The sequence below is a fragment of the Perognathus longimembris genome, chromosome 2 (assembly GCF_023159225.1).
Source record: "Perognathus longimembris pacificus isolate PPM17 chromosome 2, ASM2315922v1, whole genome shotgun sequence".
NCBI lineage: Eukaryota > Metazoa > Chordata > Mammalia > Rodentia > Heteromyidae > Perognathus > Perognathus longimembris.
The window spans coordinates 76,734,629-76,751,159 of NC_063162.1; the positions used below are offsets into that span (position 1 = coordinate 76,734,629).

A 16,531-nucleotide genomic window follows, 5' to 3' on the forward strand; every position below is an offset into this window, starting at 1 on the left:
GGCTTCTGTTGAAAGCTGGGCTTGGGAACCCATTCACCTCATACATCCTGTTCAGTCTGATGGGCTTGCCTGCAGAATATTCCGGGCTGTCTGTCTATTCATGTAAAGTCCACAAACTACTTCATGGTTTTTGTTGAGATGAGCTACATTTTCTAAAATAAATTATTGGGACTAGGAAAAGGTCAAGCATAAGGAGCTTCTGGGACCCTTCTGTCCCTCTCCATCATTTTTTTTCAGGGAATTTTAACACAGTTCTGACAGCCTCACCTTTAATATTTATTCTGAAGCTGTGTCTTTCAATATGGTTCCAAATCAGTCTCCATCCCAGCTTTACTGGGTATAATTTCTACCATCTATCTTCAAAGATAGTTCAGATGACACTTTGACCAAGTCTTTGATCCTATGTAAGAAGGTTCAGCATTCCATCATTATCTACTGCAGTTTTCTTATTACGTTCCCTAACATTCCTGTAGGATTTCTCATCTGTTTCCAAACTTATTTAAGTATTTCTGTATTGCCTACTGGTTGATCTTAAAATGAATGCCATATGTTTTAATTTCAACTGTTGCTATCCTAATAGCTCCTCCTAGTACAAGTTATTGTGTCAGTTATTTACTACCTCAGTGCTACTATATAGCAAGAACTCCAAGCCTTAGAGATCTCAGTATGGGTCTGAGAGCTTCTGCTGCTGTTTTAGGGCCAGGATAGTCTGATCTTGGTCAGGTTTGAGCACAAACAGCAAGCCTGCCTTATTCCTGGACTTATATGTGGTTTTGACTAAATGCAGTTGAAATTAAATAAGTAAATAAGTAAACATTCTTAAAAGCAACACATTTAAAATTCTCATGCATGCTTTATGCCGTTCAGTTGATTTGGAGGATGTATGTCAGTTGGTCCCACATAATTGTTGGTTGTCTTAATTGTGTGATCTGCTGGGTGTTTTTCTGCTCTAAATTTTGTGAAAATATGCCTCCACCCAAATATATGGTGCTCCCAGAGCAAAGTAAAAGTCAACATGCTTAAGTGATAAGTGGACAATGTTAGATTTGTTAAAAGGTAGCATGTCTTCAGCCAAAGCAGTATGGCTTTGTGGGAGAAATGAATCAAGCAGTGTAGTAATGAACTTTATGTATCCAAGCTCATAGTTCTTCTCAATGGTGATTTCCTTGGAAACACTCCCACAGATACTAAGGGTCTACTGTATTCATTTGATTGCATTTTTGCTTCAGCTAGAATGATAGTATGAGTGTTTTAATTTATGATCTTAGCAATGGAACATATGCTTTCTTTTTTAAAAATTTTTATTGTCAAACTGATGTACAGAGAGGTTACAGTTTCATACGTTAGGCATTGGATACATTTCTTGTACTGTTTGTTACCTCTTCCCTCATTCCCCCCTCCCCCTCCCCCTTTCCATTTCTCCCCCCCCATGAGTTGTTCAGTTCATTTACATCAAGCAGTTTTGCAAGTATTACTTTTGTAGTCGTTTGTCTTTTTTACCCTGTGTCTCTCAATTTTAGTATTCTCTTTCAGTTTCCTAGTTCTAATACCAGTATACACAGTTTCCAATGTACTCAGATAAGATACAGAGATAGTGCAGGTACACCACAGGAAGGGGATACAAGAAGATCATCAATAATAGAAGCTACGGTTACACATAGCACATTGAAAGTAGTTACAACTTTGATATAACAATCGTTTCCATAACATGGAGTTCATTTCACTTACCATCATTTTATGTGTTCATAAGGGTATAGCTATTGGGCTCTTGTGATCCCCTGCTGTGACTTGCCTAAACCTGTGCTAATTATTCCCTATGAGGGAGACCATAGAGTCCATGTTTCTTTGGGTTTGGCTCACTTCACTTACTATAACTTTTTTCCAATTCCTTCCATTTCCTTACTAATGGGGCAATATCATTCTTTCTGATATAGGCATAGAATTCCATTGTGTATATGTACCACATTTTCCTGATCCATTCGTCTACTGAGGGGCATCTGGGTTGGTTCCAGATTCTAGCTATGACAAATTGTGCTGTGATGAACATTGTTGTGCTGGTGGCTTAAGTGTGTTCTTCTTTGTGGTCTTTTGGGTAGAAGCCCCAAAGTGGGGCTGCTGGGTCATAGGGGAGTTCTATATTTAGCCTTCTGAGGAATCTTCATACCACTTGCCAGAGTGGCTGAACCAGTTTACATTCCCACCAACAATGAAGTAGGGTTCCCTTTTGGCCACATCCCCTCCAACATTTGTTATTGTTAGTTTTCTTGATATAGGACATTCTTTCTCGGGTGAGATGGAATCTCAATGTTGTTTTGATTTGCATTTCTTTTATGGCCAGTGATGTAGGGCATTTTTTCATATGTCTCCTGGCCATTCTCATTTCCTCATCAGAGAAGTCTCTTTGTAAGTCTTTAGCCCACTTGATGAGGGGGCTATTGGTTCTCTGCAGTTTTGTTTTGGAAGAGGGTAATTTTTTTAGTTCCGCATATATTTTAGATATGAGGCCTTTGTCCATTGTATGGCCGGTAAAGATCTTCTCCCAGTCTGTGGGCTTTCTGTTTACCTTGCGAGCTATGTCCTTTGCCATGCAGAAGCTCTGCCGTTTGATGCAGTCCCATTTGTCCAACCTTTCTTTGATTTGTAGCCTTTCTGGGTCTTTGTTAAGGAAGTTCTGTCCTGTGCCAAGGAGCCCAAGTGTTTCTCCTACTCCTTCCTTTAGTGTTTTCAGGGTGTCTGTTTTGATTTCGAGGTCTTTAATCCATTTGGAATTGATTTTGGTGCAGGGTGATATATAAGGATCTAATTTTAGTTTGTTGCATGTGTTGAACCAGTTTTGCCAGCACCATTTGTTAAAGAGGCTATCTTTCTTCCATTATATTGTTTTAGCTCCTTTATCAAAGATTAAGTAGGCGTAGTTCTGTGGGTTCATTTCTGGGTCTTCAATTCTGTTCCATTGGTCTTCAGGCCTGTTCCGGTGCCAATACCAAGCTGTTTTTATGACCATAGCTTTATAATACAGCTTGAAGTTGGGTATTGTAATTCCTCCAGCACTGTTCTTTCTGCTTAGGATTGTTTTTGCTGTTCTAGGTCTTTTATTATTCCATATGAATTTCTGGATTGCTTCCTCTATTTCATTAAAAAAATGGTGTTGGGATATTAATGGGTATTGCATTGAATTTGTAGATAGCCTTTGGCAATATTGCCATTTTGATTATATTAATCCTTCCAATCCAGGAGCATGGGAGGTTTTTCCATTTCCTTAGTTCTGACTTAATTCCTGGGCCTCGGGCAAAGGGCTTGAGCACTGTCCTGGCTTCTTTTTTGCTCAAGGCTAGCACTCTGCCACTTGAGCCACAGCACCACTTCTGGCCATTTTCTATATATGTGGTACTGGGGCATTGAACCCAGGGCTTCATGTATGTGAGGCAAGCACTCTTGCCACTAGGCTATATTCCCAGCCCCCCTTTTTTTTTTTCTTTAACTGAAGGTAATCAAGATATAATGGGAAGAAAGGTCACAGATAAGGATTAGTGGGAGGTTCCTGTATCTACATTCAATGAATGGCCTTTTTCCTGTAGCAGCCTTAATTGACTTTAACAAAACCCTGTTCCCATCATTTCTGGATATATGAGGTTGCAACAAAAGGTGTCTTGAGAGTTATGACAGATATGTGTGTGTGTACGTGTGTGCGTGTGTGTGTATGTGATTACAGAGTTGCACAGAAAGTTCTGAATTGAATGAAGGAGGTGGACATCCTTCTAAGATGTGATCTTAACTGCTCCAATTTAGTGCCATTAAAGAACTCACACTTTGGGCTGGGGATATAGCCTAGTGGCAAGAGTGCCTGCCTCGGATACACGAGGCCCTAGGTTCGATTCTCCAGCACCACATATACAGAAAACGGCCAGAAGCGGCGCTGTGGCTCAAGTGGCAGAGTGCTAGCCTTGAGTGGGAAGAAGCCAGGGACAGTGCTCAGGCCCTGAGTCCAAGGCCCAGGACTGGCCAAAAAAAAAAAAAAAAAAAAAGAACTCACACTTTGCTCTACTTTTCCAGAATTGTGGATTTAAGGTGCATTAGATAGTTTTTCAGGGAAGGAATGGACCCTACTATGCCACTTTGTTTAGGCATAGCCTTAGACACTTAGAAAACATTCGGCATTCTGCGATTAGTATGTCTCAAACTGCATTTCTTCTTCTTGGAGATTAAGAAATGATAGCAAGGTTTACTTGATGAATGTAAACCAATATTTAAAAAAGAGTGTCTTGGATGTGGAAAGAGATGAGAGTGAATTCTGTTTTCTGAAGTATCTCATGAAGTGGGCTGAGAAAGAACGGGGGAATGTTGTGTTGTATAGTAGGGCTTTGTTTCTGCTTTGTAGCTTCACTTGATTAGTTACCTGTTTTTGTGAGCTCTACAGTTACCACACACATGCTGGTTTCAAAACAACTGCTCAATGTATGATGGATTGGAACCTTCTTGGCTCTTAAGTCTGACTGTCATTTTGCATACATGTTGATGAAAATTCCAACAGATTTCTCGGGGGGTAAACTTTTTGTGGGAGAACTCTAATTCCTCAGGTGAATTATTTGTTGCAAAAGACAGCATTGTCTAAAGAAATGAGCTGCACAGTCAAATGACAGAAGATTCAAAGGCGCCAGCTGATTTGTTATATTTCTTACCAGCTTTCTAAATTGAGAATATATGTTTCATTAAAATACCGATATTTTGAAATATAGATAGTGATAGTTTGATGAGTGCTTTATGATACTTTTTGCCTGAAGTCAATTACATATTTTTCTGTTTTCTCCACCTTTTTCTCATTCAACTGGCATGCAACTTTATTCCCTATGCTCAGCAAATGTTCAACTCAATTTATTTTGTGAAATAATGTTCCACACTCAGTTATTAATTTGAAAGTAATCATTTTTTTCTGATCATCTTCTACAATTTTAATTTGCAGGTCAAATTTCATTAGCTTACCAACAGAGAAAGAAAAAAAATGGGCTTCGGTTCTCTTTTCTCCTAAGACTATAATTATAAAACAACATTCACATTTGTTCTGGGGGAAATTTAATCTATTTTTAGCTGTAAATTATATGCTTGCAACAAATATAAAATTAGCGACTGGAGTTGACTGCTCACTAGCAAGCATGAAGGAACTTTATTGTGGGTTCCACATTCAGGTGCATTTGAAGCTAACTGACACATGCATTTATGCCCTAGAAGAGACTTAAGCATTAATTTTTTGAGATCCATTAAATTATCTTTCTTTTGTAGGTGTGGTTTAATCAGAAGGGTTTCCACTCCTTACCTTCCTACTTAAATCATCTAAACAACCTTATTTTGTGGCGACATTTACCTTCTACTGTGGACTGGAGACAATACGGTAACATTTGACTTTTTATGCATTATAATTGATTACTTTCAAGGTAAAATTTATTAAGTAAAAGAAACAAAAAGGGTTTATAGGAAAGAAAAATGCCATGGGGAACATTTCTATTAGCATCCAACCATGTATAAAGATTTACAAAGTCAAAGGCTCTGTCTTTACATGTGTGTCATTAAATATCTCACTTCCTCGAAACCCTGACCTCACTAAAAATGATAACTCTATTACTCTGTTAATGGGAATGTAAGTTTGTTCAACAACTCTGGAAAATGGTATAGAAGTTCCTCAAAAAACTGAACATAGAGCCACTCTATAACCCAGCAATCCTATGCCTGCAAATTTGTCTAATAGAGCACAAACAAGTCTACACAAAAGCCACTAGCACAATCATATTCATTGCAGCATTATTTACTATAGCCAAGATAGGGAATCAGCCCAGATGCTCCTGAATGGATGAATGGAACAAGAAAATGTGGTATATGTACACAATGGAATTTTACTCATCCATCAGAAAGAATGATATTGTACCATTCATAAGGCAATGGAAAGACTTGGAAAAATTATATTAATTGAAGTCAGCCAGACCCAGAGAAATGTAGGTTTCATGGTTTCTTTCATTTATGATAGCTGAAGTGTGCCTATAAATCCACAAGTAAACACACTGGGTAATAAGCAAGCAGTACAAATGAATTAACCGAAGTGTAATAGACTCTGTGGAGAGTGCAAATAGTATCACTATTAAAAAAATGAAGTCAAAGCTCAACAAAATAAGTACCAGTAAATGAGTACTTGTGAGAAGGTAGGGATTGGGCCTAGGGGGAGAAAAATAGAGAATGAAGAGGAAATGGGGAGAACACAGAGACGAATTCATTGTATATTCTGCACAACTGAGAAATAGAAGGGAAGGGGGATGAAGATGTTGATGTTATGGCACAGATCAAGATGCATTGTACACATAATCTGCTTTCTTAAATGAGGAAATATTCAATACATAACCTAAAATTAAGATAAGCAAAGGAAGGGATGTGTTGGGAGGGATGGGTGAGCATGTTGAAAGAGGTGATATTGATCAAGATGGACTGTATTCATGAATTGTTTTGGTCAATGGCAACTCCTTTTTACAACTACTTAAAGATAATACTTTTTTTTTTTAAAGAAAAGGATAGAATAAAAAGTGTCTTGAAGGTTGGCACTGGTGGCTTACAATTTTAATCCTCAGTACTCAGGAGGCTGAAGTCTGAGGAACTTGATTTGAAGCTTGCCTGAGAGAAAAGTCTGTGAATCTCTTCCAATTATCCATTCCCCCCAAACAAAACTAGAAGTAGAGTTATGTCTCAAATAGTAGAGTACTAGCTTTGAGCAGAAAAGTGAAAGGACAGACCCAAGGGCTTGAGTTCAAGTCCCAGAACCACCAAGAAAAAGCCAAAAGCAAAAAACAAAAAAACAAAACAAAAAAAACAAACCCCCAAAAATGTGGCTTGAGAATTCTTTCCTAAAATTATTCTATGGCTTTCATATCTTACAAAAGCAAAAATAAAATAGTTATTGGTGGTATTAGGAATTGAATGTAGGGCCTCATGCTTGCTGAGAAAGCAATGTCTAGCCTGAGACCTATGCCTCTAGCCCATAAATTTACCTTTTTTTTTTGTCAATCATGGGGTTTGAACTCAGAGTCTGGGCGCTGGCCCTGAGCTACTTTATACTCAAGGCTAGTGTTCTACCACTTAAACCATAGCACCACTTCCAGTATTTGAGTGATTAATTGGAGATAAGAGTCTCATTGGGACTTTTCTGCCTAAGCTAGCTTTGAACTGTGATTCTCAGATCTCAGGCTCCTATGTAGCTAGGATTACATAAGTGAGCCACAGGCACCTGGCTTGTAAGTTGACTTTTAAAAGGATATTATTGATATTATTTTGCAATAGAGAATATAGATCACTTTAGTGTTCTCACTATTGGGAAGATGAACATTGTAATTTGATTTATGTTGGGTCTTCAACTTGTCACTTACTTATGTTGATCACTATTGATTATTTATGCTTTCTTATTTTGGTGAATGGCATTGGTCCTTTTCTGGAATAGAGAGTTAATTATTGGTTTAAGAGAGTGTTCATTTGCTTTAGTTGAGTAAATTATAATTTATCAATTTAATTCAGGTTCTTTTAAAATAAGAAGGAAAAACCCCTAGGTAGTATAAAGCATAGCAAACTACAACCGTCATAATTTATTTGCAAACTATATTTACTGAAACATTAATTCACATATAAATTAATGCTAGTTACTGTAATATGCTTTCACCTTCCTCCAAACTTACTTCAGTTTTACACATTTGTTTTCTTTTCTCTACTCTGTGTGTGTGTGTGCTTGTGTGTGCGTGTGTGTGATGTTGGGGATTGAACACAGAGCATCTGTATATGATAGGCATTATACAGCTGATCTATATCAAATTTTTGTTTTTGTTTGCGGTGCTGGTCCTGAGGTTTGAACTCAGGGCTTAGGCACTGTCTCTGAGTTTCTATTACTTAAGCCCCAGGTGCACCTCTGGCTGTTTTGGAAGTAATAGTCTCAAGGACCTTACTGACCGAGTTGGCTTCAAATCCCAATCCTCAGACATTAGCCTCTTGAGTAGCTAGGATTATAGGTGTGAGCCACCAACACTCTGCTTACTATCATGTTTTTAATAAAATAAATTTATTCTGTGTTACTCTAGAAACTTTACTAATAATGAGTAGCATAAATCATTAAAATATGTATGGCTAAGAAAATTACAAAACAAATGGTTTATTTTTCATTTTTCATTTTGTTAGTCCTGGGGCTTGAACTCTGGGTCTGGGTGCTGTCCCTGAACTCTTCAGCTTAAGGCTAGTAGTCTACCACTTGAGCCACAGTGCCACTTCTGGTTTTCTGGTGGTTAATTGTAGATAAGAGTCTTATTGGACTTTGCTGCCTGGGCAGGCTTTGAACCTCGATCCTCAGATCTCAGCCTCCTGCGTAGCTAGGATTATAGGCATGAGACACCCATGCCTGGCCAAAACAAGTCTTAAGTCATGTGGAATGGAGATAAAATAGTAATATTTATTAAGTTTCTGAAATATGCAATGTATTCATTAAATGAAATTTCCAAGGTCTCATTTAATTTTTATTTCGATTTTTGTAAGCTGGGAAATATTTGCCTACTTTACTGATTAGAAAGTTGATATTAAAAATATGAGCTGCAGCTCCAGCTCTGAGTAAATTTGGCTCTGGAGTGAGACCAAGACTGCTGTCAAACTTTTACTGGTAACAAGTTTGCACTTATCCATCAAACTGAGAGGTCATATCTCATGTACATGCTCCATGGGTAAGGAGCCATTAACACTAGACCTTGAACAATAAGCAGGTAGGTGGGCGATGTCAGAAAGCCATGGAGGGGCTTGGTACTACAAGAAAAGTCATGGCATGCACTCATAGAATTAAGTATTGAGACATCATTGTCAATCTGTCTGGAAAGACTGAAGTCAAATTATGCTTGACATTGGTGATGTAAGGACTCTAGACTTTGGTACTGATCACAGTAGTTAGTCTTTCTACATATTCAGGGATAATGACAGAATCAAAATTGTGGGTTAGAATGAATGATCTGGAGGCCAGGAATTAAAAGGGAAGTGATTTGCAATCTAAGGCCTATAAGGAAATCATCTCATAATTTGTAAGTAACCCAGGCAAAACTAAGGTAAATCTGGAGAAAACACATGATAAAAATTGAAACAAATGAGAGAAAAATTAGAGCAGAGAGGATAGAGAAAAGAAAGGATTTCAAATTTGAATTCATCCACCTGAGCTTTGTATATTGAATGACTGACTGCTCAGGATGGATGGCCTTGTAAGAGATGTCAGGAGCAGTGGTAAATTCAAGGAAGCAGCCAGGTGGCTATGATTCACACATACACATGAAAATGTTCAGGAGGACCTGAGCAGAGATGCTGCAACCCTCACGGTGGGGAAATCTTGCCACAGATACCAGGAGAGAACAGAATTTCAAGCAGAAGGGCAAAAAACAGGGAAAAATACTGCAAAGCCATTTAGGGATTTTTGTTTTTGCAATCTCCAGTAATGTTGTAAAAGCATACATCAGAATAGAAGGAATGAAACAGAAAAGATAAAAAACTTAAGAATCCAAACAATAAAGCCTTCTGCTTTGTGGATGTTTGACTGTGAAGAGAAAGTGTGTGTGTGTGTGTGTGTGTGTGTGTGTGTGTGTGTGTGTGTGTGGAGAGGCTGAGGAGGTAAGGTATACTTTGAACATTCAAGAATAAGAATATAAAGAAAATTGATGAATAAAAGCCTCGAAAGAGCTAAACAGAAACTAAATGAAGGATTTTATCTAGAAAAGGTGTTTGTTTGCAGGATGGCCAGACTTTTATAGAAGGCAAGTATAAAACTTGTTCATCTTTTTAAAAAAAGTATAAGGGCAATGTAAGTCTAAAATTTATTTCAAACATTGGGCATGCTTTAAAAATTAAAATTTGTTCCTGTTATTATATGTCCTCTAATATCTACCATTGAAAAATAAGCACAAGTATTAAGATTGAGGCAAAAAGATCTGAGTTTGATGCCAGTCTGGGCTACAGAGAGAAGCTCTGTCTCAAAAAATAAAGGGAAATAAAGAAAGAAAATAAGGAAGGAAAAAAATAGGAAACAAGGAAGGAAGAAAAATGGAAAGAAAAAAGAAAAGGAAACGTAAATAAATCTAATAAAATAATAAAGTGACATAAACTTGAAATGCAATGTCAGACTGTAGTCTGAGGACTTTTTGAGGAACTGAATGGTGTGTTTGTTTCTGTTTTAACCAATAAATTGATTTGAGCAGCAGGCTTCCATCTGTTACCCATAGCCATGTGTGCTGAGGTACAATCAACTGTTGGTCTTCCAGGGATGCCCAGACACTTTCTGTAGTCCTCAGCAGTTTCCCAGTGAGGTATTTCTTGTCCTCTTCTGCCCGTGGTTGTTTCTGTATTTTTTTGTGGAATTGGTGGTAGCTGATTAACATCTTCTGATCCTCCCTCCTGTGGGATGTGTGATAGAGACATAGAGTGGTGCAGCTGCCACACCTCCTTGAGATGAGTGGGTGCAAATGATTTAGATCATCTGAGCTTCTCCTCCATTATAATAAGCATCTAGAGCATTTACAGGGATAGACCAGTTCCCACACAAAGAAAATAAGGCTCAAACATCAGAAGGTGTCAGAATAGGTTTCATTTACCCCACGGAAGAGTTAAATAAACAGCTAAAAATACTAACATAGTATTATGGGAGCTTTGGGACCTGGTCCAAGATCTATAGCAACCAAAGAAACAACTAATCATAGAGAACTCGAGGATTTCGTGTCAATTTTATTTGCTTTGATCACACTCCTTTTTGCTGTGAATTGGGGGAACTGGTGTCCCAATCACCAGTATCTTTCTGTGAGCTAGAGACATAGTGCAAGGAATTCTAATATACCATAAACTGTCTATGGGCTGAAGATTAGGTTGCTCTGTCACATGAATGGGGTTCTGACGGCCAAAAGATAGTCTCAGGCCAGAAAGAAAAGAGACAGTGGGTATGGTCTGTGAAAATCATAAGGAGAATATTGCCCCACAGGTGCCTAGGCCAGGAGATAGATGGCTAATAGAAGGATTCACAGAATAGCAGAAGGCCTTTGGAAAGTGAAGAGAGAGAGAGAGACTAAAGGAAATCATGACATTTAGTAGTTGCTCAGTGTGGAGGGGGAACCAGACAAAAGCAATTCCCCAATCTGTGGAGATTAATGTTCAAGAACAAGCAGAGGCCACAATCTTTTCTCTCTATGCAATTAGTTAAGGTCTCCTTAGCCCAGAGCAAGTCTGCTACACTGGGAGAGATGGCTTGGTAAGCTTTATTTCAATATATGGATTTTATTATCACTGCATTACAGTAAGGGCAACAGATGAGGAGACAATTGCTATTGGAAAGATGATTTGGGGTTCTCACAGATACCAAAGAAGGAGTTAGGCCACACCACACCATTGAGAGCCATGGAGGAGACCCACCATCAGTCAAGAAAAGAATAAGAGGGAAATGGGCAAGAATATTTTCTAGGAGATTCTATAGTTTTAGGTGGCTCTGGGGTTTGGGGGTTGCCCTTAAGTTTCTGGTACCTGGCCATGGGGGTGATTAGGTCAAGCAACAGAAGAACACTATTAGCTGGACCACATTCTTGGATGGCTTGTGTCCTTGCAATGTCCTCAGTGATGTTGCAGATATATCTATTAATACTCATCCCAGAAGCATCTACTGTGAGCAGTGAACATTTCACTCCTTGCAATATTGACTTGGAAAGGTACATTTATTTTCAGTTATTTGGAATAAAAAACCCTTAGAGTTATTTTATTTGTTGTTGTCAAGATTTCAATTCTAATTTGACTTGTTTATACAGTCGCGACAGGAAAGGGAGGTTTATGTAATAAATTGGGAATATAGATGACATAACACCACAGGAGGTACCCAGGATTGAACCCAGAGCCATATGCATGCTATGCACCAGCACTCTTTTATCCGAGTCAAGGCCCCAGTGCCTTTATTTTGTATTTTATTTTGAGATGATAACTTGTTGGGTTTGCCCTCCTTGAACCTTGATTCCATCCGCCTCTGCCTACCAAGTAGCTAGAATTACAGGTATATGCCTAGCTGCTTGGAATTTTCTCTTCCTCAAATTTAAATGGGTTACTCACATACTTTCTTTTAGTTTCTCCCATTGATATTTGATTATCATATACGCTTCTAAATGCCTTCCCTTTCTACTTACTCTCTACTGAAAGCATTTTTTAAATCAAAATTCCACTTGTATTAATGCAGTAATAAAATACATTAATCATGCTGTGACATTTTGCTGGGAAAAGTGCTTCTAAAATTGTCCTTCTTATTTGTGTGTGCCTATACTGGGGCTTGAACACAGGTCCTGGGAGCCATTCTGTAGCTTTTCCACTTAAGGATGGTGTTCTACCACATGAGCCACACCCCTACTTTAGCTTTTTAGTAGCTTATTGGAGATAAGAGTCTCGCACACTTTTCCAGGGCTGGCTTCAAATCAGGATCCTTAGATCTCAAACTCCTAAATAGCTAGGGTTAGAGGTATGAGCTATCCACCATTTTTGGAACTAAAATTCTTGCCCTCGGTTCAAGACATTTTTTTGTTTGTTTGTATTTTGTATTGTTACTGGGCTTGAACTCAGGGCTTGATTGCTACCCTTTATACTTTTCCACTCCAGGCTGGGTGTTCTACACTTGATCCATGTTTCTGCCTTCTGCTTTTTTGCTGCATAGTTACAGATAAGAGTCTCATAGACTCTTCCGCCCAGGCTGGCTTGCTTATGAACCACATCTTTAGTTCTCAGCCATCTGAATAGCTTACATTATAGGTAATAGCCACTGTTATCTGGCAAAATACAGGACTTTTAGTGTTTTCCATTATGTGTTCATTACACAGCCCATGCTTTTGAATAGGCATGTGCTCACTGCTGCCTGTCATTTGAGTTTCATATCTTTTTATGCCCCATCTCTTTCCTTAGAGTATCTACATCTTTACATACAATGGACTGATGGTCCCTTGGGCCTTTATACTTACATGGTCTCCATATGGACTGCCATTTCTTCTCCTCCATACTTAATGAGAAGCTAGGCCTTTCTTGGCCTTTTAAGGGCAATCACAGATATTGCCTCACCTGTTGAGGTCCTTGCCACTCTTGCAAATTGAGTCAGTGGCTTCATCTCTCATCTCCTACAGTCCTTAGCTTCTCAAGTGCATTGATAGATCCAGTCTTAGCAAGAATTCATATACTATGTCTACCATTCTCCAGACACAGTGACAAGTCATTAGAGAAGGTAACACTTTGCATTTCCTTCTTTCATTTGTACCTCTAGCTTAAGTAAGAAGAATACAAATACTTCGTGGCTGGTGTTTAAACTATGGATGTGTCTGTTTTTCTGGAGTCTTTGAGGATTTTAATAAATGTTTTTCTTAAATAAAGGAGACCCGGTACCATTATTATAGGGTTTCTGTAGTGTATTTCATTATTATGATTATATTCTCTGATAAAAGCTAATATGCAATAAAGTACACACTTGCTGCTTTTATTATTGTACCTTTTAAAATTGGCATGAATTTATTGGACTGGTATTAAATAAATATAGAAGAATGAATGAAAGAGGAAAATTTTTAATAAGATGAAATGAATAAAATGAAACAGAAGCTTAAATAGAATAGTCCCTAAATAGATAAAGAAGTAACTAAAAGGAAGACAGACTAAGAATAGAAGAGGGTTTGGGTTTTTTTGTTTTTTGTTTTTTTGGCCAGTCCTGGGGCTTGGACTCAGGGCCTGAGCACTGTCCCTGGCTTCTTTTTGCTCAAGGCTAGCACTCTGCCACTTGAGCCACAGCGCCACTTCTGGCCATTTTCTGTATATGTGGTGCTGGGTAATCGAACCCAGGGCCTCATGTATATGAGGCAGGCACTCTTGCCACTAGGCCATATCCCCAGCCCCAAGGGTTTGGTTTTTATTGTATTTATTTTTTATCTTGAAGTTATGAGTGATAGAGATAATAGTTGGAAATGTAGAGAAAACCTACATCAACTCTGTATTCACATGTGAGCCAAGTCTAGAAAGACAGTCAACAAAATCTGTTACCCTGTTGGAGGAAATGGCTTGACCAATGTCCACCATGGTCAAACTACAACCACTGAATACTGCAGTCATCAAGGAGTTAAACACAATGATTTCTACTGCAATCCCACAGAGTTTCAGCTTTAAGGGATTCTGGAGCAAGTCTCAATCATGTGACTTTCTAAATTCCTTAGGTGACTCTAATGTGTACCAGGTTGGGGAACCACAGGCTGAATTCCATAGCTGACTTCATAATTTGATCACTGAAACACAAGAATAGACACAAGGGGAATTTAGAAACTAATATCCATATTAGCTCTCTTTCAGGAACAAGTAAACAGCTACCTGGAGGCTGGGAGAAGGCTGATCTGCATATAGAACCAGAAAAATCTTTCCTTTCCCTTGCTCCCTCCTTCCCTCCCTCCCTCCCTCCTATTCTCTTTCTTCCTTTCATTTGAAAAATTAATGCAAAGTTAAGAATGATTCATGGAATTGAATCCATATAACACAGAGCAGTTCAACAATAATGTGCATATATAGGGGAAAACCATGAAAAGAAAAGAAATAGGGGCTGGGAATATGGCATAGAGGTAGAGTGCTTGCCTTGCATGCATGATACCCTGGGTTTGATTCCCCAGCACCACATAAACAGAGACAGCCAGAAGTGGCGCTGTTGCTCAAATGGTAGCCTGTTAGCCTTGAGCAAAAACAAGTCAGAGACAGTGCTCGGGCCTTAAGTCTAGGCCCCAGGACTTGTGAAAGAAACCAATAAACCTAAAAATAAAAAAGTGACTACCTCTAAATCTGAATGTCTTGGGACTAGATTATAACTGAATTTTATCCTGTACCTTATTTTTAAATTTATGATATCTTTACAATTGGCTTATAGTATTTAATTTAATTTAATTTAATTTAATTGTTTTTGCAGTATTGTGGTTTGAACTCAGGGCCTTATGCTTGCTGGTCTGGTGCTCTACCACTTGAGCTGTGCCTCCAATCTAGTATTTTGCATTTTGGAGATGAAGTCCGGGTTGGCTTTGAATTATAATCCTCCAGATCTCAGCCTCCTGAGTAGCTAAGATTTCAGGCATATGCCAGTGGTGCCGGGCTTAATAATTATATTGAGAGTACAGAACATTTTTTTTCCCTGGAGTGAATAAAAGGTAAAAGCCATTGTGTTGCAATTAGTAAGAAGAATTCATATATTTTTCTCAAGATTGTTTGAATTTATGTAATTACTCTTCCATATCTCGTGGTTAGTTAATTAAATGAACACAAAATTCCTCACACATACTAATGCTAAGGCTAGACATTTCTTTTAGTGTGGACATTAACATGTGGACATTTCAGACGTCTGGACATTAGTACTTCCAGAGTATACACATTTTATGAGTAATGAACTTGAAAGTGACTACTTGAATTGACGGTGATATGTTAAGTATCTTGCAATCATAATGGCTATGAAACAAAAGCCCAGATGTGCATTTTCCTTGACAAATATACAGTCTAGAAACCTTAACAGATGTCGCCATAATGAGAATGCTAAATGAGAAAACTAATTTGATACATTTAGACATTGCTATGGGCCAATTCTTGGAAAGAAAAGCCAGAATATAAATGATAAGAATAATCAAACAAGAAAAATGATTCAAATGTACCCCACAATGTACATTTGCAAATGTCATCTCTGCAAACCTTTGAAGTACTGCTGGAGAGAGATGAGTGAGTGCATTCTGTTCAATGGTGGTACTGAAATGGAAGCCCTTTCTTTCCTATCTTTGATCCTTTTTCCAACATCATCAGTCCCAAGATTCTCTCACAATGCCATTGTTACCTAAATAGAGTACTGAGTGCACACGGCACAATGAAAATAATAACCCAATTATGGAGATTGTTCATTGCCACAATGTGGTTCTCACAGTGAGGACATCAAAGACTAGAAATGATTTTCCTAGTTTCACAGAAAAGAGATTAAATGAAGATCTAGAAACTGGGGTGGCACCTCTCAATTTCTTACCAATTATACTTAACCTCAGATTAGTTACAAGAATGTCCCCCTATTCCTCATTTCCTTCTCTGTTTCCCCCACCCCTTTAGGTCCTCCTTTGCACTTTCTCCACAGACTAGTCACATTTGATAGGAGTTACGCCAGGACCCCTCCTTCTTGAATCTTTGCAAGGAGTTTTGTTACAGTATAAAATAAGGGTCTGTGATGAGAAGGTGTGATGGTAGGAGAGTACTCTGCAGGTGATATTTCTCTTATATAGGCTGCTGAGCTTAAAATCTGAGGACCCAGGATGCCCAAGGACAGAATCAACTTCCTTTAGTCTTCTTGTTCTGTCTCAAATTACTCTTTTGATTTTGAGAACATGCAAACACACACACACATACACACACACAAGCACACATACACATATGTTATCATCCATCCATCTTCATCAATTATTTAAATAGCTTCAAATCTCTTCACTTTTGCCAGATA

The 16,531-nt window shown here is 38.3% G+C and overlaps 1 protein-coding gene across 4 annotated transcripts in view; it reads left to right on the forward strand.

Annotated features, from left to right (window-relative positions):
* Abca13 (ATP binding cassette subfamily A member 13) overlaps positions 1-16,531 on the forward strand; it is a 403,566-nt gene that overhangs the window by 247,287 nt on the left and 139,748 nt on the right. For all 4 annotated transcript variants that reach the window (XM_048339554.1, XM_048339551.1, XM_048339552.1 and 1 more), the window contains one exon: positions 5,278-5,386. In XM_048339554.1, the coding sequence (XP_048195511.1) occupies positions 5,278-5,386 (109 nt within the window). The remainder of the gene's footprint in view (positions 1-5,277; positions 5,387-16,531) is intronic.